The 21,726-nt window shown below is 48.8% G+C and overlaps 10 protein-coding genes across 10 annotated transcripts; 7 read left to right on the top strand and 3 right to left on the bottom strand.

Moving 5' to 3' along the window:
* Window positions 1-59: 59 nt before the first annotated feature.
* Window positions 60-1,957, top strand: BDW43DRAFT_319609 (uncharacterized protein; the record flags this gene model as incomplete). The annotated part of the gene is made up of 4 exons (XM_032048948.1): window positions 60-91; window positions 316-893; window positions 948-1,726; window positions 1,799-1,957. 4 exons carry the CDS (start codon window positions 60-62, stop codon window positions 1,892-1,894), a joined length of 1,485 nt encoding a protein of 494 aa, XP_031900483.1. The 3' UTR covers window positions 1,895-1,957.
* Window positions 1,958-2,738: 781 nt separating this feature from the next.
* BDW43DRAFT_83375 (C2H2-type zinc finger protein) lies at window positions 2,739-4,772 on the bottom strand. The gene is made up of 2 exons (XM_032050575.1): window positions 4,610-4,772; window positions 2,739-4,542 (listed from the first exon to the last, which is right to left on the bottom strand). Exons 1-2 carry the CDS (start codon window positions 4,686-4,688, stop codon window positions 2,912-2,914), a joined length of 1,710 nt encoding a protein of 569 aa, XP_031900482.1. The 5' UTR covers window positions 4,689-4,772; the 3' UTR covers window positions 2,739-2,911.
* Window positions 4,773-4,913: 141 nt separating this feature from the next.
* On the top strand, window positions 4,914-6,036 carry BDW43DRAFT_275722 (DNA-directed RNA polymerase core subunit RPO26). The gene is made up of 4 exons (XM_032041884.1): window positions 4,914-5,076; window positions 5,200-5,490; window positions 5,548-5,667; window positions 5,733-6,036. The coding sequence occupies exons 1-4, from the start codon at window positions 5,042-5,044 to the stop codon at window positions 5,764-5,766; spliced, it is 480 nt and encodes a 159-aa protein (XP_031900481.1). The 5' UTR covers window positions 4,914-5,041; the 3' UTR covers window positions 5,767-6,036.
* Window positions 6,037-6,997: 961 nt separating this feature from the next.
* Window positions 6,998-7,581, top strand: BDW43DRAFT_83127 (uncharacterized protein). The gene has a single exon (XM_032050573.1). The coding sequence runs from the start codon at window positions 7,190-7,192 to the stop codon at window positions 7,508-7,510; it is 321 nt and encodes a 106-aa protein (XP_031900480.1). The 5' UTR covers window positions 6,998-7,189; the 3' UTR covers window positions 7,511-7,581.
* A 176-nt stretch (window positions 7,582-7,757) lies between these two features.
* Window positions 7,758-9,166, top strand: BDW43DRAFT_310991 (MCT family MFS transporter; the record flags this gene model as incomplete). Its single annotated transcript, XM_032047094.1, has 2 exons — window positions 7,758-7,957; window positions 8,038-9,166. 2 exons carry the CDS (start codon window positions 7,758-7,760, stop codon window positions 9,164-9,166), a joined length of 1,329 nt encoding a protein of 442 aa, XP_031900479.1.
* Window positions 9,167-9,669: 503 nt separating this feature from the next.
* On the bottom strand, window positions 9,670-10,783 carry BDW43DRAFT_83297 (peptide alpha-N-acetyltransferase complex B subunit NAT3). The gene is made up of 3 exons (XM_032050574.1): window positions 10,442-10,783; window positions 10,111-10,342; window positions 9,670-10,034 (listed from the first exon to the last, which is right to left on the bottom strand). The coding sequence occupies exons 1-3, from the start codon at window positions 10,608-10,610 to the stop codon at window positions 9,863-9,865; spliced, it is 573 nt and encodes a 190-aa protein (XP_031900478.1). The 5' UTR covers window positions 10,611-10,783; the 3' UTR covers window positions 9,670-9,862.
* BDW43DRAFT_275712 (uncharacterized protein) lies at window positions 10,752-13,074 on the top strand. The gene is made up of 2 exons (XM_032041883.1): window positions 10,752-11,921; window positions 11,995-13,074. Exons 1-2 carry the CDS (start codon window positions 11,206-11,208, stop codon window positions 12,566-12,568), a joined length of 1,290 nt encoding a protein of 429 aa, XP_031900477.1. The 5' UTR covers window positions 10,752-11,205; the 3' UTR covers window positions 12,569-13,074.
* tif32 (putative eukaryotic translation initiation factor 3 subunit EifCa) lies at window positions 13,044-17,142 on the bottom strand. The gene is made up of 4 exons (XM_032050572.1): window positions 16,922-17,142; window positions 16,588-16,812; window positions 14,133-16,507; window positions 13,044-14,067 (listed from the first exon to the last, which is right to left on the bottom strand). Exons 1-4 carry the CDS (start codon window positions 16,961-16,963, stop codon window positions 13,608-13,610), a joined length of 3,102 nt encoding a protein of 1,033 aa, XP_031900476.1. The 5' UTR covers window positions 16,964-17,142; the 3' UTR covers window positions 13,044-13,607.
* Window positions 17,143-18,551: 1,409 nt separating this feature from the next.
* Window positions 18,552-19,003, top strand: BDW43DRAFT_310987 (guanine nucleotide-binding protein subunit gamma; the record flags this gene model as incomplete). Its single annotated transcript, XM_032047093.1, has 3 exons — window positions 18,552-18,703; window positions 18,801-18,858; window positions 18,941-19,003. The coding sequence occupies 3 exons, from the start codon at window positions 18,552-18,554 to the stop codon at window positions 19,001-19,003; spliced, it is 273 nt and encodes a 90-aa protein (XP_031900475.1).
* A 1,469-nt stretch (window positions 19,004-20,472) lies between these two features.
* BDW43DRAFT_310986 (uncharacterized protein) lies at window positions 20,473-20,805 on the top strand (the record flags this gene model as incomplete). The annotated part of the gene is made up of 2 exons (XM_032047092.1): window positions 20,473-20,551; window positions 20,666-20,805. The coding sequence occupies 2 exons, from the start codon at window positions 20,473-20,475 to the stop codon at window positions 20,803-20,805; spliced, it is 219 nt and encodes a 72-aa protein (XP_031900474.1).
* Between the last annotated feature and the right edge of the window lie 921 nt (window positions 20,806-21,726).

Below are 21,726 nucleotides of genomic sequence, written 5' to 3'. Positions count from 1 at the left end.
TCATTCACCTTGCAGATCTCATTTTGACTTCTGTTTGTTTTCCCACCAACCATTCATTCATGTCCCTCTTCCAGCTATGCAACACAGCTACGTATGCAACTCAACTACCTTATTAACTTTGCCTTACCACAGTTTGTATTCACGCTCTCTGAGAACCCTTTATCATTCTCTTAAACCCAGCTCACTCTCTTTCTTGCTTTCGTACATTCCCTTGCTCTCCAACTTGTTTCTCTATCAGCATAGCAAAGCGACGCAGAGACGTGAATGAAGCTTTTAGTAAGTATTTCATCTGATATGCAGCATGGATTTACTCAGACTCTTCTCTACACCATCTCCGGAGAGCTCTGAGGATAAGCACTCCTCAGCGATTGATATTCCGTTTGATGCCCCTGGTCATGAATTGCCGGACGAAAAGGCGAAGGAGATCACCGAGGCCGAAGGTAAAAAAGTCGAGGAGCTGATGAATCAGTTCACCAAAGGCTTCGATCCCGGCTCCTTTCCCAGAGAAGTCATGGCCGGGCTTCCACTGTTGTCTGAGAGCCTGTTTCCTGGTTCATACGCTCACTTTTTGATCATTTTACTCGAAAATTGTGGCAGGATGCATGGAGTTCAGGAAAACTTGGAGAAATGGCTTCATGAGCGCTACAGGCGTTGGACAATCACTCATCCCGATCACACCAGCATTACAGATGAGACGTTCTTTGGTGCTGAGCTTGAAATGCTGAGAAAGCTACTGGCGCCATTGAGTGCGGAAAATACTACGCCCGTCTACTGGATGAATTCCAGACATATTCAGAGTGTCAAGGTGTGCCAGCAACTGGAGGCATCTGTGAAAGTGATTGAGGAATTTAAGCGGTACATTATGTTGGCAGTAAAAACAGACGAGGAGAACAGTAAGCAAACGCCTCCTTCAACCTTGAAGCACCAGGCTAATTAAAAATGCTTAGAAACCATCTACAACCCTCTCCCAGTCTCACAGGCAAGAGCCGCAATGATGAGTATGAAGGATATCCGACTCCGCGCATGCAAGGCTTCCCTGAGTTGGGATGGTTTCCCAGAATCTGATATCGAGCTTACCGTGTTTCACCAATACTACAAGAGCCATCTGGCGAGATGTAACCCCTCGAAAGCACGCGCATCTGGATGGCTACCACCATCGTCCCAGAAGATTCCTCGCGCCTCCACCGAAGAAGCAGAACCAGGTGATTTGGCTCACTGGCCATCGGAGTATTCCAACAATGTTGCCCTCAACTTGATGCTCAAGACAGCGCTGTGGTTGAGCATGGCGAGAGGGTTAGCTGCAGTTCATCTTTTCTGCGACGTTGCCAGACATTTCGCTATCCACAAGCCTTCTGTAGTGGCCAGTGACGATTATATCTCTTACTTGCAGCTCCTTACTCAGATTCGAATATCGGTCGACGGAGTTCGCTCGCGTCGCTCTACACCTTTCCCTTACCGTGATGAGACCTTATCCCGCTACAACCCAGACTACTTTGGCGATGTGTGGCGATCCAACCAGAGTTTGACAGCTGACCTTGTCGAGAATGTATCTTTCCTAAAGCAACCTGATACGAGCTTCAAGCTCGCAGCGGCCCCGCCTTCTCGTTCCTTTCGTAAAAAGACGCGTACGTTCGAACAGACTGCAGCAATCCAGGGGACCATGGCTGGGACCAGGCCTCCGAAGAACGTTCGCACCATTAGCAGACAGAACTCCGATGGCGAGGCAGTAAGTTAAAACTGACATAACGCCTCCCCAGCTCTGAACCACGTAACTGATATGCATCTCTTTTTAAACAAGCGAAAGGCGTCCGAGCCAACGGGTCTTCCTGGAACTAGAACTAGAGTCTCTACTCTAACCCAAGCCATTAAACGAACCGCCTTGGAGAAAAACTAAATAGATTTCGGTCCTCGACCTGAAGACATAGTGCTTCACAGAGTCCAAACTGGTGGTCATTGTGATGCGGCTCCGATACGTCACAGTTCTTAACTCGGCTGTTAATGAGTACAATATACAATGCTGCAAATTTGGAAAGAAGAGAAGGGAAAAGTGCGGGGAAAAACATTGGGAAAGAATAGTACTTCTCGAGCTTGGTCCTCTTGAGATTCAGTCATGGATAATGGTTCACGAATGATTTTAATTCGCCCCCGGGTTGCTACCACAGCTTTCCTAGTTTTGTTTATCTTTGCTTCTGTTTATGCCTCACCCCTTTACCTATTCTCCTCAAAACACTCTCCACTCCATCCCATATCTATCAGCATTTCACAAGATTCCCAGATTCCCAGATTTGTCTGCTCCCCAGCGGCTAGAACAGTGCCAACTGTCCGTCCCGTTAGGAGAGCAGCACATGCTCCTATTAAGAACCCCATACTATCACCATACTAAATCCCCAATGAACTGGAAGACATCCCACTAGACTAGAGAACCCCTTATGCATTTTAGCATTTTCCTCGCCCCTCTGTTTCTTTGATGTCTTTTTCAGCTTTGCAAGGACTCGTTTCTCATCTGTTTCTTTCCTTTCATGGCTCCCTTTGAGTTCAGAAGAAAGGTATGAAAGCTCTCTTCTGCGGGGTCATATTGGATTTATGCTGATGGTCGTTACAAGGTGATGTTCCCGTACGATATCTGTTTGCTTGAGATTTGGAAATCGAGAACTGGGTGCTGTGCAAATTTTGCGGGAATAATAAGATGAGCAATGTCATGCGATTCTCTATGACCTAAAGTAACTATACCGGGGTCATGTTTTGAGGGATAGAGTGGCATATACTTCATTATCTAAACTATTCTGCGAGGTACTTTTGTGGTATCAAATGCGCACTAGGCTAAAAAGAAAAAGGAAAGAAAAAAGGGGAAAACATAATAAATATTGCATTGCCAATCAGCGGCGACCCGGAATTATTGCAAGGAGTTCCTCTATGCGTCGTCCATCATATTATATGCCAGTAAAGGGTCAATCATTGCTATGTCGTCATCATTTGGTATCTTCGAACCAACATCTTGCATCATGAAATTAGAATCAAATTCCGAGGTACCGGGGTAATCTGTCGAGTTCAGGTCTGCGAAGGTATTGTTGTCACTCGCATTCAGGTCTGCGCTAATGCCAGAGGCTTCGCCTAGTATATACGGTTCGTAGGAGGGGTCGCCGTTGTCAAACTCGAGGCCGTAGATTCCAAGAATGTCACCGGTAAGTGGTTCTGGATCTTCAGCCAATAATGCTCGCTGCATGAACATATCGCGGATCTCATCCTCTGTACAGCCGTGTTTGCTACCCATATGTACCCATAGATCGTAATTGCGGTGAAAGCGATGGGGGCAAGTTTCAAAGAAACATGCGATGTGGCGGCCTGTTTCCTCGGCATAGCCCTCACCCGTTAGAGCCGCTAATGCTGACATGCCGGTGGATTTACTTTGCGCATTCTGTTGGCCTTTACCCAAACCGAGACGTTGTCGTCGTTCAGCTTTAGCGTTTAGAAATCCAAGGTGTGCGGTGCGAATGTGTTCTTCCAGGGCAAGTTTGCTTCCGTATCTTTTCCCACATCCATCGCCATTCCACCCTACCACCTTTTTCGAATTTGAGAGATCTACCTCACCGCAGACGAATCGCTTCTCTCCTTGATGTACGGTTCGGATGTGGACCGTCAGGTTCCCTTTTTTTGTGAAGCTTCGGTAACACCCGGGGACTACGCATGGAAATATCTTCCGTTCTTCGAGACTCACGTCACCGTGTGCGACTTCGAGATGCCGACGTAGTTCCCGGGCTGTCGAGCATGTGATTGAACAGCTAGGGCATTGTGGAGGATGAGCGGTTTTAATGTGAGCCTGAAGAAGAGCATAGGTGGGGAAAGTGACTGAAGACAGGCTAGTTGAGGGATCCTCCGAGACCGTGTCTGTTACTTCCATACGCTGAGAGCACTCCGCGCAGCTGAATCGTTTCTCTGTGTGAAGTCTGCTCTCATGGGCTCGGAGGTGGCCAGCAGTGTCAAAGGCCATTGAGCATCTCTGTCCAGTTTCTGGATCGACATGCGGGCATTGGAATGGCTTTTCGTTCAAATGAACAGTTGCTATATGTTTCTGGAGAGTTGAATGCTTCCTGAAAGTTTCATCACAAGGCGGATATTCCGTACAACGGTACTTTTCTTTCCCATCATGGGCAGCCAAGTGTCGACGAAGACGTGACCCAGTTACAAAGCTCTTCCCACATCCCGGTCGATCACATACATAATCTCGGACTCCAGTGTGAGCACTTTTCACATGATGGTTCAGATGTGAAGCTCGCAAAAAAGTCTTATCGCAGCCATCGTGAGCACATTTAAAAAGCCTTTCATTATTATGCGAACGAAGGTGTTCCTGGAGCCGCGCTGGGCGATTGAAAGCCTTTGTGCATCCGTCGAAAGGGCAGCGGTGAGTTTTCAGCTCGGATGGATACCTGGCTGAGATTGTGGAGATGGGAGTGGCTGGGGTCTCATGTAGACTATCACTATTTACACTGCCTTCATCAGACGATACATAGTCGGCATCAGAATGGGCTTCCTCGTATATAGGGTCTATATCCATTGAACAATGTTTAGTTTTTCTTTGATGATTCTCAAAACCCCAAGGGAGCTTCCTTACCGGTATAGTCCAGTGCCGACTGCTTAAGGATCTTTTTCGGGGTTGTGAGGCCTTCTGAGGCCTTTCTTTTTAAGCCCATAGCTCAAGAAGCACTAGACAGTTGCCTATGGAATTTAAATCCCATTTAAGACAAGGCTTTTGCACAAAAACGCGACAGGTGAAAACAAATGATAAATTTTATTTAGGATGGCTTATCGTTTGATTTTGCCGGAAAGTGATGGCAAAGCGGTGAGTATAGTTGCCGCAAAGGGGCTAGTCTCTAAGGAACTTTTTCCGCCGCCTTCAAGTCGCGATATCGAATTCTTCTCTCGGAAGCTCCGTCGCAACACCCATCGTTTCGCCCCAGATCGCCCGGGACTCCGTGTTGGCTATTCATTCGCTTGTGTGGCAATTTCCGTTTCTTTTCAATTTACTTGCTTCTAAACCGACACAATGTCTGACTACGGCGATCACGGTGATGAGGACAAGTAAGAAGCCATTTTTTCACAGCAAGCTACAGCTATCGTAAAGAGAAGCAAAAGCGCCACACATGCCCTCTTTGCCGGTAGCTATGTTTCAATAGAGGATTTTCTGATTTGACACTTCTCTAGCTATGACTTCGAGCCCGGTCAGGACTACGACGAACATGAACCCGAGGACTTCTTGAATCCCGAGGATATTGAGGCCGTGGAAGGCGCAGAAACATATGGAGAGGATACCTACACCCCCGCAGTCAATGGAGACCGCGTTGTTGTTTCGGGCGATCCTAGCGCCGGGTACTCAGGAAAGGTGATGGAACAGGTGCGGGAAAGGAAAGTGCCAAACGATCAGCGCACGACGACCCCATACATGACCAAGTATGAGAGAGCGCGTGTTCTGGGAACCCGAGCCTTGCAGATCAGGTGGGTTATGGATTGGTATACCTTGAATCGTGGGCCTTGTTTCTGACTTGGTATCAGTATGAACGCTCCTGTGCTTGTGGACCTCGAAGGCGAAACGGATCCCTTGCAGATCGCTATGAAGGAGCTGAACCAGAAGAAAATTCCTCTAATTGTGAGGAGGTATCTGCCTGACGGATGGTAAGTGATTCTCTTGGTCCACAGTGGACCCCGAGTCAAGTCTGACAATCATTTTCACGATTTAGGTACGAGGACTGGACATGCGAAGAACTTCTCTAGATAAAAAGATGGAATGGGTGGCTGTGTACTGAAAATTGGGCTCTTTCTGTTTCTATGTACGTTACTTCTTTCATTCCTTGTGTGCAGCATAGCGTTTGGAGTTTGGGAGTAGGAAAGCGGACCAAAATGGCTAGCCAGCCTGGGGTCACTGGGAAGGGCAAAAAAAATCCTCAAAAACAATAACGCAGTACAGTCTTTCAAATAAGGAGAAAATAGTATTGAAGTTGACGCTGTTACTTTCAACAGGATCCTACCATGCTACTATGAAATAATCTTTAGACACGTTCATACTTATTTTCCGGATAAATGATGACCATTCTGCTATATTCACGAGTATCCCACAACTACTGCTACTTATTCCTGTGCCCTCTTGGCCAGCGGTATTTCCAAACAATACAATGCTCGTCCTACCAGTTTCCTACATCTCCGAGTCACGGCAAGCCGTTTGGGTGTTCACTGAGGAGTACATATCAACTTCTCCGCCTCTTCTGATATAGGTGATTTCGACCTGAGTGGTTGAATGTTTCTAACGAGGGTCAATGTGAAGCTCCGGAGAGCATTATAGATTCCTATTTCTTTACAGTTTCCGTAAACTACACCCGATTACTGACAGGTTCTCTGCCTGCAATATGCGACGTTCCTCTTGATCTAGTGTCCCCAGCACGTTTCGGTTTACAGAGTTGATGTCACTGCAGTCACAGTCAACGACTAGTTCTTACTCTGCAGCTCAAGATGCAGGGCCAAGCTCAATAAGATTTCCCTAGTGAAAATGAAGTGGAGACATCGAGCTAGGCATAGAAAGGTAGAAGAGTCGTATATGGAGGAATCAAGTCAAGTCAGTCGTAGTACAATTAGGGTCTGCCGCGGGATGGGGTTTTTCCGGGGCCGGACCGTGTCAAACGGTGCAAAGACACGATAAGAGACGATCAACAGATCCTGATAGTTGGAGCTCGTTACATCTCTGCTTTTCATACGCCGGTCCCTGGTTGCAGACGGACAAGGGTGTTTACGTGCAGATATAAATGGATAAGGTCGCATTTATTCACCCCCACATGAAGCCTTAGGGCTTGTCTGGTACTATTGCTCGAAGTTTGACGAAGACTCCGCAACGGAGACCCACCCGACCATGAGTCGTGACTCAGGGAAAAGAAGACATGCATTTCGTTTGCCTCTTTTTTTTCGGGAGAAATATTTGGTTTGGAGACTAAGCTAATTGATTATCAAGATCAAGTCATCGACCCTGGAATAATTCCGCTAAGATGCAACCTGGATTAATAATTTAGTCCCTGTTCCCCGCTGGATAATCGGCAACTCGTCACACTAAGCGACTAAACGTTTTAACCATGGCCCCCCTGAACCAATGATACGAAATAACGATTGGCCTTCTACATGGATACATGGTGCACAGCTCTAATCCAATTCTATGTCTTTGACTGTCACAATATTGGGCATTCAAATTGGTTGGGGTAGCGGTGCAGTCGATACATCTATATGGCAATTCACTTCGGCAATGCACCACAAGGCGTACTTGGTAACCCACTCGTTAGCCGTACATTCCACGGATGGGTCATATACGAAATTCTCTATACTAGGCTACTCTTTCAAAAGTTTTTTTTCTTTTTTTTCACAGAATGGGTCCCGTGATAGTGGACCATCTTCCCCGAGAGGCTCCACCAACTCTGGTCTACCATATCCACGAGCTTGGCCTCTTTATCGGCCCGTTGAGACAAAGCCCAGGCGCTGAGAAATCGTAATGCCAATCTATAAATCTCCGCTTTTCCGTCTCAGGCCACTGTAGTTTCCTCTTCTCTTCTCTTGGCTTTATTTGGCTATTATTAGTGGTCCAGGCCTTTTTAAGCAGCATCTTCTCCAACTTGGCCACGGCGTCTTTGTGCGTGTCTTATCCTAGCCCTGTCCCTATAATCTTTGGTTTTGTACGTTTTCTGCTATCGCAGAAAAGACCGTCTGACCACATTCGGGCCACGGTCAAGATGGGAATGAATGCTGATATCGAAGAGAAGATTATCGCGGATCCTCAAGCCGTTGACAATCTTCAAAATGATAGCGAACAATCGTGCGATCTCTCGGACTCTTCATCTGCGGAGAAACCCTCAGAAGAGCCGCCCTTTGACACAGGACTAACTACCTGGTTGCAAGTGTTTGGCTCCTTCTTCCTGTTCTTCAACTCTTGGTATGTGTGATCCTCTTTGGTGTCGCTAAAGTTCTTTAGTTGAGAGCTAGACTTTCTAACCAACCTTCTTCATGCTTTAGGGGTGTCATCAACACGTGGGGCGCTTTCCAAACATACTACGAGCAGACTTTCCTGTCTGGCATGTCATCAGACTCTATTGCATGGATTGGGTCATTGCAGTCATTCCTTCTCATGCTTTTCGGAGTGGTAACTGGTCCCTTGTTCGACGCAGGCTATTTCCGTGGTCTTATCACCTTTGGAACCTTTGGACTGCCGTTTGGCCTAATGATGACTAGTATCTCCTCTCAGTTCTGGCACCTAATTCTCGCCCAGGGGGTTGTTATTGGTCTCTCGGCCGGCTGTCTGTTCGTTCCCTCTGTTGCAATCCTGCCCCAGTACTTCAGGAAGCGAAGAGGTCTAGCCAATGGATTGGCTGCATCAGGAAGTAGCATTGGTGGTGTAGTCTACCCGATTATGTTCAACCAGCTACAGCAGAAGGTCGGGTTCGCATGGGCAACTCGTGCAGTAGGATTCCTTTGTTTCGGGACTTGCTGTATTTCCTGTTGCATCATGCGAATGCGCTTCCAACCGCAAGAGAAGCGTAAACTACTTCAGCTCTCCGCGTACAAGGAACCGCAATTCGTCATGTTTTCCGTCGCTATGTTCATGGGTTTCTTAGGTTTTTACAACTTCTTGTTCTACGTCCAGTCCTACGCAATCCAAACCGGGATTGTCGATTCCAACCTAGGTTTCTACCTTCTTGCGATGCTGAACGCCGGGTCCACCTTTGGGCGAATCTTTCCTAATTTTGTCGCCGATCATACTGGCCCTTTGAACATGCTCGCTCCCGCCGCTACCGCCACCGCAATTCTCGCCTTCGCTTGGATTGGCGTGCACAATGTCCCTGGCATCATTATCTTGGCCATTCTCTATGGTCTCACCTCTGGAGGGTTTGTTTCGCTGCCCCCAGTGGTCATGGCCAGCATGACTAAAGACATCCGCAACCTGGGAACACGCTTGGGAATGGTCTTCTCGACCACGTCAATTGGACTGTTAATCGGAACGCCCATTGGCGGTGCAATCCTGGATAGCACCCACAGTTATCTTGGTGTTCAACTTTTCACTGCTTGCTGTCTCATCACAGCTGCCTCCATTTTTGCCGCACTGAGACTGTCTCGTACCGGATTCGAACTTTCTGTCAAGGCCTGAACTCGCGCAGCACATACCTTCCTACCAGACTTATACCCTCCCTGTTATAAGGGACAAGTTTTATTAGCCAAAAGGAATCGTCGTTTTAGGACAGAGCCATCAACGTCCCTTCTCGGGCTTTGTGTATCTTCACGTACACAAAACCGAGAAGATGACCGTGACCAGGGCTCTGATGTTGCTTCTTCATGAGGCCCATCCTTCAAACAGCATCTATCCTGAACGCTTACCGCATCGTCGATCCATAACAGGACGCTGAGAGTTAAGCCGCGTGGAATGACCCAACGATATCCTACCACACGAAACCATTGCATTGTGCCCGGCGACTGGCTTTTTAGGCTCTAAAAAAAGTTGTATACTTTCACCGACACTGGTATTTGAATGTGCATATAATCTAATTTTCGATAGATAGACTAGACTTTTAGTTCACATAGCGCTACAAAGATATTAATCAGATAAATGACCAGAGACCCCCCTAAAGCATATGTACCGCTTGCGGAAATTCTTTTCGTTCCATGTTCATTTACACCGACTAAATCTAATAGAGCAAGAAGCGATGACAGATGAATAAGAACTCTCAGGAAAGAGACGAAAAAAGAAAAGAAAGAAACAACACCGAAACACCTAAATGCTAACAGATAAATCGAGCTTTTAAGATGCATGCACACCTACGCAACACATCGAAACCGATCATAACCTCTACGAAACATCCTCCGGGCTAACAAGGAAATCCTCCCCTTTCTCCCGTACATGCTGTAAATTCTTGTCCCGCGTACACGGCTTTCGCATATCAAAAGCGTCTTCACCTGAAGCAGACATCCCCGTCGGATCATCACTATAGTAATTGACTACCCGCCGGAAGACCGAGTACCTGTTGCACGTTCCCTCGTCAGCCATCGATCTAACCTCGGCGGCGTGAAACCTTGAGTAGTAAACAGGACACTCACCCCATGCCCTTATACATATCCACCGCTATTTTATTCCCTGCGCGAACGTACAGATCGACGAACCATGCGTCGTTGATGTCGGACCCGCGCTCTAGGCGCTCGGTGAGACGGCGAGCGTGGCCAAGTCGGCGCCATGCGGGCGCAACGGTCAAGACGGTGATGTGGCCATGCCAGGGAGTGTAGTGTTCGGAGTGACGCATGGACGGGTGTTGTTCTTCGAGCTTTCCCATGACTGTGGGTTGAATGGCGTGGCGCCACGTTAGCGACATGCATATGCGATTAATGGGTAGTGGGGCTAGTTTCTAAATCTCAAGGTGATATTCCCACGTACTGTAGCCGACAATGCCTTCCTGGCGATCTTGGATGGTACTGAAGAGAGACGGCCACCGCATAAGGTAATTGAGGTAGAAACCCAGGTCATAGTTCTCCGTTAATGGGTCGAGGTTTGTCAGGTTGAGGGAGAGCAAGTCCGTAGGGGACATGCGCCGGATGGAGCTCATTGTGATGCCGTCGGAGTTGAATATAAGCCAGAGAGTAGGAATGTAGGAATGAATGAATAAAAGTAGTTAATAGCGATATAGTAGAGAACAATAGGAAGCTGGGAAACGAGAGCTATGGTTGTGAATCGTCCGTTAAGGGATAAGTTACTGAATTGAAGCCCCGGCGTGGGGAAAGAAACCAATTGGGGCTTCGGCGGTCACGGGAAAATGCCGCTGATTTGGACGGATTGGATTTATCCAACGCTTCCTTTATTCCCTTTCTCAGTCTTACCATACATTCCCTTCCTTTACATCTTTATCGCCAGTAAACTTCTTGACTGATTTGATGTGCAGAGCTTAAATTCAGCCTTTCCTTCGTATATGAGCGTCCTGGCGATGCGACCGACAGTGCATTGTTGACATTGATCTTTTTTACTTTCCCACCTCCGCCCCCCCCCCCTTGTCACCTTCCGCACCCTTGCAGCTTCCATCTCAACCGCTGAAATCCTCCTCCATATTAACTCGTGCAACCTGTCATTCTTTTCTCCTTTGAATACTCTCTTCTTCCTCTTTTGTTTGCCCCCTTTCTCCCCCATCATCTAGCTGTGTATGAATCATGCCGTCCATTCCACCATCTCCCCTGAGGCTGTCTCACCGCCATAATCAGAGTCAATCCAGCATCGACTTTGATCTCATCTCTCCGGGCACTTATGCTCCAAATGGATTCTCTCAAAGTCCTCCAAGGTCGCCTCAATCCCCTCGCTTTTCAGGCCCTTCGTCTCCGGCCCGTAGACACCATGCGCAAAGCCTAAACGGATCTCTCAGGATGTCGGGTGACTTTGGAGGTGCTGCGGATATGGGCGGGGGTGGTTTGGGAAACCTTGCAGACGAGCTAGCTGATGCCTGGGAGCAGGAAGAGGGTGGCTATGGGTATGCGTCTGGGCAGGAGATCGAACATATCCCCGTGGGTTCACAACCTATGGACCGCAGCGACTCCGAGGATGGCTATCACATGGGTACGAGGACCCCTTCGTCGGGGTATTCGTCCGAGCGTGCTTCCCTACACCCTCCAAGGCCCAAGACCCGTAATGGTGGCCATCGACATCGCCGACACGAATCGCAGTATGACGGTTCGGACTACGGCAATGACTCGGACCTGGAGGAGGCTGCGGACATATCGCCAAGTCTGGAGATGCAGATGGCGGAGATCGAAAGCTTAGCTCGGCGGGGTATTGAAAACAATGGGAGCGAGAACGATCATGTCATTGCTCGGGTGGTTGAGGCACTCCGGGATCTTGGTGGTCAAAGTGGCATCGAGAACAATGCCATGAGGTATGGTTCCTCATCGTTAAGGCTGTTACGCTGTCAAGAGATGTGCTTTACTGATCCGTACCTCTCTGTGCAGACTTATCACAGCACACTCTTCCATTACTTCACATCTCACCCACCAAACTCGGACTCTACAAACACTCACCCACCCTCTCCTTTTCTCCCCTTTCCCCCTCCTTTCCACAGATGCCATAGATTCCCTGGTCCCTCTAATCGACGACGAGCTCTTACCCAACCTTCCTTATCCTTTGCCGGGACAGTCCCGTCATTCTTCAAGACCCGCAACACCCTCTCACTCTGCCCTGGACCCGCTCTTTTCTCTCCAATCACTCGTATCCCAAACGTCCGAAATCACGCTCTCTTTACAAAGCTTGAGCGATACGCTTTACGAATCACGTCAGCTGACAGCCACTGCCTCCCGAAGACTGCGATCTGCGCGCGAACTGGTTGCCGAACTTCGCCGTGAAGAAGAAGGTCGTGAAGAGGGCACCCGGTGGATTGAAAAAGGCGATTGGGATCGCCGTCTGCGAGACCGGGAAGCCGGACGCGTCTGCGGAGACGTCGTCAGCGGCTTCGAAGCCGTGTGCGGGGAGTGGAGAGAAAGACTCTTTGGGGCTGCTGGCGCAGAAGCCGCCGCTGCCGTCGCTTGAACCAACTCATGACTTGTTCGTCGTCCTTTCTCCCCTTCGACAAAAGGGAATTTCTACCACAGTTGAAAAACCTCACGATAAAAACTCTTCGCCACATGAATTATCTGCGAGATAGTAGAGGCTGCGACATACCCCCTTTTTACTTTTCACTTTCCCTTTTCTAAGTATATAGATCTTCATTCCCGTCGTGCACTTATTTTCTTTGTTTTGACCTATATTCTCAATGCCTAAATCCAGTGTGAGACATACATACATACACACAACCTTATCTATCTCATTTATTCGGATCACTTAACAACCACCCTCTCCAACCTCATTAGATCCGCCTTCCTTATTTATCCTATCTTCTTTGTCCTTTCTCTTCGCAGGTCGAGATATACTCTTGCACGGCTTTTGCCATTTTCTTGCTTCTTGTTAATTTCTTTGATTTGTACAGTACGGAGTTCAAAAGGTGTGAATCAGATAAAATAAGAATGCCATGAAGTTACACAACTATTAACAATCAGGGGGTACATTTCTTTCCCAGGGCACTATTGTCACCGTACTTAGCTTGACTACGTAGAACATGAATACCTCTCCTGAAGATTCCCGAACACAGAAGGACTATACTCTATAAAAGAAGGCACGTAATAGGCTCAAGTGAAATCCGTCCAGAGACATCATACGAAGTACGCCACCATTATCCATGGAACAAAGACTTCAAAAAAGAGAGAACGGAAAATGAATAATCATATACGGTGAAAGAAGGAGACTCATAGCTGCTACAGTATCCATCCAAATAGTTGTCGGATATCAGAAGTGGGGGAAGAGGGACCTTCATTTTTATGGAACATAATGCATTTGGCGAGCATGGAGACTATTTAGGGGACCAAATTAAAGATGTCCCTGGAGCCTCAGCGATCATCATAGAAACAATATAAGAAGTGGATACCGTAGAAGACAATGCCAATATGAGGGTAAGAGAGATATAGGAGGAAGAAATGTAAAAGCAACACACCCTTTCAACATTCCAAGAAACTTTTCAAACAACGTGAATTATTTACTGGCCTTGCTGCTTCCACCGAGGCACCCACTTTCCACTGCTCTTAGGCTCCTCAGAAGTAGTAGTAGCGGGGGCTTGCGTACGGGAGGGGGGAGTGGAGGAACCAGAGTCGCGAGCAGAAGGAGGGACATAGCGGGATGGTGCAGCGCCGTTAGAAGCGGGAGGAGCAGCGGGGGAAGCTGCAGCGCCAGAGCGGAGATGAGGAGGCACGTAACCACCGGTCTTGCGGGGAGGCTCTTCCTTAGCGGGCTCAGGAGCAGCACCGCTGGACTCCTTAGCGGCCTGGCGGTCTCTCCAGCTAGGAGCACCACTGGTACGAGGAGCCAGGTTAAGACGAGGAGCAGTACGTTCAGGCTCGGCACGGCTGGGCTCTGTACCGGGTCTCCGGCCTGCAGCACGACGGGCTTCGGCTTCCTCTTCGCGCTGCTTCTGTCTAAGGGCAATCTCATCGAGTTTCCTATAAACGAGGTTAGCAAAACTTTCCCAACGTCGACGAATAAGCCACAGGGGTCAAAAACTCACTGTCTCTCCTCTTCGCGCTTGGCCTTCTCCTCGGCCAGAACACGTCTGCGCTCTGCTTCCTTGGCAAGTCGCTCCTCCTCCTCGCGCTGAAGACGTTCCTCTTCCTCCTTCCTCTGGCGCTCAGCTTCCTCCCGCTCAGCCTTCTCACGACGCCTACGGTCTTGCACCTCCTTGATACGCTGCTTCTTCTTAGCCTCGAAATCTCTCTCGGCAGCCTTGCGGCGCCTTTCGAATTCCTCATGACGCTTCTCGGATACATCCTTGCGGAAACTGTTGAAATGAGGCACCAGACGGCTGAGACGATGCTTGAGAGCAACTGCCTCCTTGTGCTTATCTTCGGCCTCCTTCAGGGTCTCAGCCTTGGTAGCCTCGTAGATCTCCATATCGTGCTTCTTCTGTGCCTCATAGTCGGCAGGGATGTGCTTCAACTCTTCGCGACGGAAAGCACGCTCCAGATGGTCGATACGCTTGCCAGTGGTGCGAATACGGTCGTTGAGGTCGTTCTTCTCCTTCTCAAGCTGAGCAAGCTTCATCGCCCGGAGACGGTTAGCATCGAGGTCCTTCAGATCCACCTCGCTGAGGTCAATGCCCTTCACTCCGCTCTTCAACTCCTCAATCTGTTTCTTCAGTTCCTGCTCGCGGATGCGGTTCTGCTCATCCTGAATGCGCTTCTTCTCGCGCTCGCGTTGCTCATCCAGCAGACGCTGCTTCTCAGCCTCCTGGAGCTGCTGAGTACGGATGCGCTTGCGATTCTCCTCCTCCCTCTGCTTGCGCTGCAGAGCGTCAGTGGCGGCCTCCTTCTTCTTGTCGATGATGACACGGCGGGCCAGAGTGTCCTCGTGCTCCTTGGCAGCACCGGCCGCGGCGCGAGCTTGAGCCGCCTGCTTGGCCTGCAGGCGAGCCTCGTTGTACGAGGGGTCAACGTACATGCACGAAACATGTAAGGTCTTAGCCAGACGGGTGAGCTGCAGGCGAGCGATTTCAGCGGGGGTGTTCTGCAGGCGCTGCACCGAGCCGATCTCGCTCTCCGCAGATCCAGCAGCACTGCCGGCGTGGAGGGCCTTGGCAGAAGAGAACACATCGGTATCGAAGGTAAGGACGCCCGAGGTGTGGTCCACACGAATAGCAAGATCACCCTTCTTGCAGCCGTTCATGATGAACTTCTCGATCATAGCAGGGGTGACCTGGAAGGGGTCGGGGAACTGGGCCAGCTCGTACACGAATTTCAGCTCGACCGACTCATAGACCTGAGACAGCTGCTGGAAGAGACGGGTCAGGATGACCTGCTGCAAAGGCACGACGTACTTCTCCATCTCGGGATCAGCGCCGATCTGCTTGAGGATAGGGGTGATCTTCTTGCAAATGGAAAGGGGGTGGAAGTCGACCTCCAGGATGTTGAAAAGGTCACGAATCTCGGGCCGGGCACGTTTCAGCAGACCCTTGTTCAGCGCATCCTTGAAGAGAACGGCACGAGTGGGAGGCTGGTTCATGCCCAGGAGGTTGGTGAGACGAGTGTTCTTGTTCTTGCGGACCTCATCCACATCAACCAAAGCACCACGGGAACGAGAGGTGCTGATGACGGGGATGGCAAGAGCAGACAGGAGGACGAAGGAGGCAGCCTTGGTCATGTCGGCCTCGGTAACGGAAGGATTGTCCTTTTTGGTGCCCTGGCCGCTAGCGAGGGTGGCGGCGGACTGGCGGAGGAGGTTGTAGTAGCGGCTCCAGGCGGCGGCGTGGAAAAGGTAGTTCTCGCTGACCAGGAAAATGCGAGCCAGCTTCTCGTAGTAGTTGGCCATCATGACGTTCTTGGCCGGGCGCTTGCTGAGGCTCAGAAGAGTGTGGATATCCTCAATGCTGCGGAAGGCCTCCTGCCAAAGTTCCAACTCAACGGCCACATTCAGCTGCTGGAAACGGGTGTCCAGATGGCGCTGGAGAGTGTCCGCATCGCTGAGGTTGATTGCGTGCATCTGAGTGGAGTACTTGGCAGCGTTCTGCACATGGTTCCGGAGGAGCTCACAGAGCCTGCGGAATTCCGTCTTGCGGGTGTACTTCAAGCAGAACTGGAAGGCCTGGAGGGCGGTCGTCTGGTACATCACCTCGAGACGAGCGTTGTTCTTCAGGATCTCCAGAACGGTCCGGTAGGTCTCCCAGAGGAACTTGAGCCATGGGGTCACGACAGCGCGGTCGGTACGATCGCGGGACTGCTCACCGGAAACAGTAGCGAGAAGGATGGTCTCGGGGGTTTCGATTGCCTCCAAGTCGTCCACATTGGTCGAGGGAGCGGCGGATTCCAAGGAAGACTGGATCTCGTCGGCCTTGGCTTGAGCCTCGGTCACCTTCTTTTCGGCGAGTTCAATGAACTTCTTCAGGACGACCTGCATGCACACACAACCTGTAAGCTTCTACCCTGCGGAGATAACCCCCTTCCATTTCAAACCATTCATTATGTGCGTACCTCGATCGTTGCCACATTTGTGTTCTGGGCGATGTTCTTATACTGATACAATCCATCCTTGGCGGCCTTCCCCTTGCGAAGATCCACACACAGCTCGACGAAAAGTAGCATAACCGGTTCCAGCGAGACGATGGGGGTACTGCGCGTCCTCTTGGAGGTGACATGTTCGTGAAGGACATTCAGGGCGGCGGGAGCCTGGCCCACGGCGATAAGTTCCTGAGCCCTCTGAGACGAGCAAAAAAGCACCACGGTTAGTTTCCATCAGATATCTCTGGTTATCCGCGGCCGATTCGACTTTGCATCAATGTCCACCGCACCGGAAGGTATGACTCACCTTCAGGACATTTTCAGGCTTGATATGAGGTGGAGGCGGCATGATGGGGGAGAGTTCTCGGGATCAACGTTTTTTTTTTTTTAATCGAAAACGGCACACGCCTCTGATTCGAGGGGCGAAAAAAAAATGGATTTCGCACAACGACGGCGGGCAGCAAGTCTCGATGGCGATAAAGTCCCTGTTTGTAAATACGCTGCCACGCGACGGCCCTTCAACGTCGGTTCGGAGGGATCTTTGGGCTTGGGCGGGCGTTGTGCGAGAATTCGAAAAACAGGCCGAAGGGCTTCCCACTTCGGTTAAGCGATGTAAGTCACGTGATCTACAGACCAGTCACGACGATGGCGCGTGATATCCCACTCAACCTGATGGTCTATCTATTCAGGGGAGATCTAGTCTGAAATCTAAAGTGCTTCAAGAAATTCCCTAGGGTATGTCTCCAATCTGGACGTAGGAATAGTTTTCGTGGGGGTGGTTCTGGGGACCTTTGAAGTTCGTGATATCCTGGGAAGAAGTTCGGGTGTGGACAATACGCCCGTTCGAGAACAATGGGGGTGAAAGGGATTGGATCCATTTTCGTAATCGGTCAGCTGGGGGCTTAGTTGTAGTGGTAACCCGGCCATGGATCAGTCCTGTCGTACTGTACTAAGGCAGCAGTACTAATATATAGAGAATCATAGATATGTATCCATGTCTATCACTCTGAGTATGCTACAAGCCATACTGCTGGGAAATGGAATGGAATGAAACGGAATGAAACCAAAACCGCCTCAGACCATCAATGGCCCGCAATCACGTGTAATGTATCGTACGGTAAGCTGATACACGTGAGGAGCTTCAAAAGAAGATGGTCCATGCGACGGGAGGGAGGCAGAAGGGAATGTTGTATGCAATTAATGGGCAAATAAATAGTGGGAATAGTTCACCACCTTTTATTTACCTAGTATTCGGTAATTCTTCTTCAGAGCTTTAAACAATCAGATGATCCGTTTGTCGGCATCGATCATCCGCATTTTCTTTTTCCCCTTGCTACGGGACTAACAGACTAGCTATTTAAATTGCATTCAGGGGAAGCAGAAGAGAGTTGTGGTTTAGTTATCCTATTCGTAATTAAAATCAACATCCGAGATTTCCCCCCCAAAAAACAGCTCACAGACCACCCCAATTCTCTCTTCTTTCTCCTCTTTCTTAGCCTCTTCTCGACTTGTCGCTCTTTCTCAAGTTCTAATCCTTGCTCGGGGACTCTATTCTTTTTTTTTACTTCTTCTTTTTTTTCTCTTTTTTTATTTCTTCTTTTACTTCGACAAATTTATAGGTTCAACTATTCGAAACACTCTCTTACAGTTGTTGAACCCCCAATATTTGTTGCAAGAAAAGCATTCTCTCGTTCTTAAATTAATTCCTCCCTCTCCCTTTTTCCGCCTTCCCCTTACTCTCTCTTCTCTCACTCTCGGCTCTGCGCGCGAACCTTACTTGACCACCACCTTTCGACCGGACCAACCCACACCCACACACACAACACACAATCAATCATACCTTCCCACCCCCTTCCCGACCCGTGTGTGCGCATATAGTTAATTCACACCTCAAAATCATTCCGAAAACAGAAACCTTATAACGTCAACTTTTCGCCATGCCTGCCTACGAGCTCCGATCGGGAGGGGATGTGAAGAACAAGAAGCAAAGTGTGGCCGATCTGAAGTATCGACGATTGACAGAGCTCAATGCTCGTTTGAAGGAGGATCTGGACCGTCCCCGGGTCAAAGTGTCCGAGGCTGCCATGTCGTACGTCAAACCCAACCCCCCCCCAATTACTACTTATCTACTACCCCTCGTGTGCGACCGACGGTTACTGATACATCCGATCGTCACTGGAAAATAGGCTGATTAATTACTGCAACAACACTCGCGACTTTATGGTACCTTCCGTATGGGGTCAGGTATGCGACTTTTTCTCCAAATTCCTCTTGACGAGGGCTACGAGCTTCTAGCTCGCGGGATCACAAGCTGACCAAGCTTTAGGTGGACAAGCGTGATGACCCATACGCCCCCCAGCAACAGGGAGGTTGCTGCACGGTCATGTAATGGATCCGTGACATTCCACGCCATTAAATCAGCTGGACTCTTCTCACCAAAGCTGTCCCATTGTACCCTCATCGCTACGACATTACCTTCTACTACCTAATTCTTATTCTTCTCCTCATTCACCCTTTTTGACCTTTGGAACGTCGCATCGCTACCCACTCGCTACGGCCAGGACTACGGACCGACGATCGACCAGCAGGGGGCGCTGTATTTCTGGGTGCTCGTGAGGCTACTCAGCTCCGGAAGGAAACACGCGCTGGACTTGCATGAACTTCGGACGCTGAAAATGGGGAAGCGTACGGTCGCATCGACCCATGGGATTCACTGTTCATGGCTTCGATGCACTCCGATCTGCGACGTCTCTTTTTATTTACCTTTCTCTCTTACCGCCATTTTGTGTTTGGATGTGTTGAAAATTCCCTTTCTAGCCTCGGCAATATGCCTATTTCGTCGCATTGGTTTTTTTTATTGATTCCTTGATATTTCCTTTGTTTCGCCGTTATGGATGGTGTGGGATCTTCTTTTCCTTTTTTTCCCCCTTTACCCTCTCTCATACTTTTAAAAAAGACAATCACCACAAATCCTCAGGGGGACGATACGTTGATGGCCCTTCTTGTATCATAGATTTGGTGATCTCGAGCCAACTATAATACCGACATGACTGATTCAGATGGCGAGGGCAGCAGTAAGAGCTGCAAGTTTTCTATCATATCATATTCCATGCAGTAAGAGCCGTCGTAAAGCAACCCGACAGCATGTACAGTCAGTCTCGGAGAAAACATTCTGCATACCAAGACCAAGAGGTAATAAACCGATTGAACAAATCAGAATCCTCGCCAATAACTGCTTCTCCAGTTCGTTCAAGCTCCACCCGCCGCTGACATCATCCGATTCATTTAAACTAATTCATTTTCATATTTCGTTTCAATATCAATCTCAAGCAATCACATCACTTCGATCATCTCCACCATATCAACCCTATACCCCCTCGACTCTTTATCTCAAATTCTTCTTCAAAAACAAACTGTTTACAATTAGAAAGGGTCTCAAAGTAAAAGAAAGGTAAAAAAAAAAATGACCACTCCAATCGACCCAAAAAAGACCGCCACAGGACAGGTTCACCTGCCACGCATCACCATCAAATACTGCACACAATGCAAATGGATGTTACGGGCCGCCTATGTATGTCTTAAAAGACGTCTTGCCTTGTCTTTCCCTCGACTATTACATCAAGACTCTTGAACCCCAACCCCCCTCCACAACCAACAACGTCCCCATCCCCAATGATAAAACTAGCACAACCATCTCCCTCAATGCGTACCCCTCCAATCCACTCTATCCCAAATATCCAAACCTAACCAAGCAAATATTTGCCCCCCTAGTTCGCCCAAGAACTCCTCTCAACATTCAGCACAGACCTAGGCGAGGTAGCCCTGATCCCAGCCACGGGCGGAATCTTCAGGATAACGATGTATCATTCATCTGGGGAGGAGGTCCAGACGCAGGAGACGGTCCTGTGGGATCGGAAGACCAATGGCGGGTTTCCTGGTATGTTCATACTGATGTCTTTTGCCTATTCTAGTTTCTTTTTTTTTCTTTTCTTTTTTCTAGGTCTTGGGAACGCATTTGGGTAGGTGGGGCTAATGGATATGTATATGATAGAGGTGAAAATGCTCAAGTCGTTGGTGAGGAATGTGGTTGATCCGTCAAGGGATCTGGGGCATACGGATCGGGCGTTGAGGGCTGCTACTAGTAGCAATATGTCGGAGGCTGGGGAGAAGGAGTGCGAGGATTGCCGGTGATTTGTATAGTTTTAAGGATAGGTGTGAATGGGTGGGTGGATTTATAGATATCTAGATATATTTGCTTTCGATGACTTTATCTGAGATGGATTGTATGCCAGGTATCCGTACTACCTGTGCACATAAGAGGAACCATTATAATGATAGGATAAAGTTCATAGTTCCTATCACAACGTTTCTTCCATTGGGATTCGTTATATACCATGGAGCGCTGTGTATGTATGTATACCGTCTAGAGAGAACTCACTACAAGGTTGATTTGAAAGCACTGTGTACTATAATCACGCTTGATGATTTGACATCCACGATCAATGTGGCTGAATATATATCACTGTAATGTCATGTTCCACAATCATGCCAGGGTAAATAAAAATTTCAGCAAAATGCAACTATAGACCCATGTTTTCAAACACAAATGACTTGAGGCACAGTCCAGCCATGTGGTGAACCTCAGAACGCCAAAATCACGCCCTGACTCTATGTCCGCCAACCCAAAGTCGATCCGTAGAAACTGTAAAGGTAGAAGGTCAAAGGAAATTGTTAAAATAAGTGAATGAAGATAATGAGATATAGAAAAAGTGTTGAAAAAAAAAAGGAAAGAAATCGAGAGAAGGTGTTTTGACAAGGGGCAAAAGGGAAGAAGAAAAAGAGGTAAAAGGAGAAGAAAATATAAAAGAGGCTTCCATATCTTTTTAAGTGTCCAGTCAAAAGGCGACTACCGATTCCATATCATCTGACCAGGAGATCCGATATCCCCGAAGGGTGTTGTTTCTCTCGGATATCCGGAACGTGCTGTTGGTTTGCCGACAGCATCGCTAGATATTGTCATGCGCATGCCAATGTTGCTGGCCATTCCTGCGCGTCTACCTCGAAAACCATGCTTTTCTTTTGTGGTGCTCGGGTTCGTATATCAACCGAGCC

Source organism: Aspergillus alliaceus (genome assembly GCF_009176365.1).
Source record: "Aspergillus alliaceus strain CBS 536.65 unplaced genomic scaffold BDW43scaffold_21, whole genome shotgun sequence".
NCBI classification, from domain to species: Eukaryota; Fungi; Ascomycota; class Eurotiomycetes; order Eurotiales; family Aspergillaceae; genus Aspergillus; species Aspergillus alliaceus.
The sequence above is the reverse complement of the archived record's forward strand: the minus strand, read 5'-3'. Positions and strand labels throughout refer to the sequence as shown.

Bases quoted from the DNA above. Each gene is read 5' to 3' on its own strand.
- BDW43DRAFT_83297 (XM_032050574.1), bottom strand. From the start codon at position 10,610: ATGAGCTCCATCCGGCGCATGTCCCCTACGGACTTGCTCTCCCTCAAC. The intron at 10,343-10,441 runs GTACGTGGGAAT...TTCAACCCACAG, and splicing joins GGAAGGCATTGTCGGCTACA to TCATGGGAAAGCTCGAAGAA. The intron at 10,035-10,110 runs GTGAGTGTCCTG...AACGTGCAACAG, and splicing joins GATATGTATAAGGGCATGGG to GTACTCGGTCTTCCGGCGGG.
- BDW43DRAFT_83127 (XM_032050573.1), top strand. From the start codon at position 7,190: ATGTCTTTGACTGTCACAATATTGGGCATTCAAATTGGTTGGGGTAGC.
- BDW43DRAFT_83375 (XM_032050575.1), bottom strand. From the start codon at position 4,688: ATGGGCTTAAAAAGAAAGGCCTCAGAAGGCCTCACAACCCCGAAAAAG. The intron at 4,543-4,609 runs GTAAGGAAGCTC...CAATGGATATAG, and splicing joins GTCGGCACTGGACTATACCG to ACCCTATATACGAGGAAGCC.
- BDW43DRAFT_275712 (XM_032041883.1), top strand. From the start codon at position 11,206: ATGCCGTCCATTCCACCATCTCCCCTGAGGCTGTCTCACCGCCATAAT. The intron at 11,922-11,994 runs GTATGGTTCCTC...CTCTCTGTGCAG, and splicing joins ATCGAGAACAATGCCATGAG to ACTTATCACAGCACACTCTT.
- tif32 (XM_032050572.1), bottom strand. From the start codon at position 16,963: ATGCCGCCTCCACCTCATATCAAGCCTGAAAATGTCCTGAAG. The intron at 16,813-16,921 runs GTGAGTCATACC...TGCTCGTCTCAG, and splicing joins AGCCTGAAAATGTCCTGAAG to AGGGCTCAGGAACTTATCGC. The intron at 16,508-16,587 runs GTACGCACATAA...GTGTGCATGCAG, and splicing joins CAAATGTGGCAACGATCGAG to GTCGTCCTGAAGAAGTTCAT.
- BDW43DRAFT_275722 (XM_032041884.1), top strand. From the start codon at position 5,042: ATGTCTGACTACGGCGATCACGGTGATGAGGACAA. The intron at 5,077-5,199 runs GTAAGAAGCCAT...ACACTTCTCTAG, and splicing joins GATCACGGTGATGAGGACAA to CTATGACTTCGAGCCCGGTC. The intron at 5,668-5,732 runs GTAAGTGATTCT...TTCACGATTTAG, and splicing joins AGGTATCTGCCTGACGGATG to GTACGAGGACTGGACATGCG.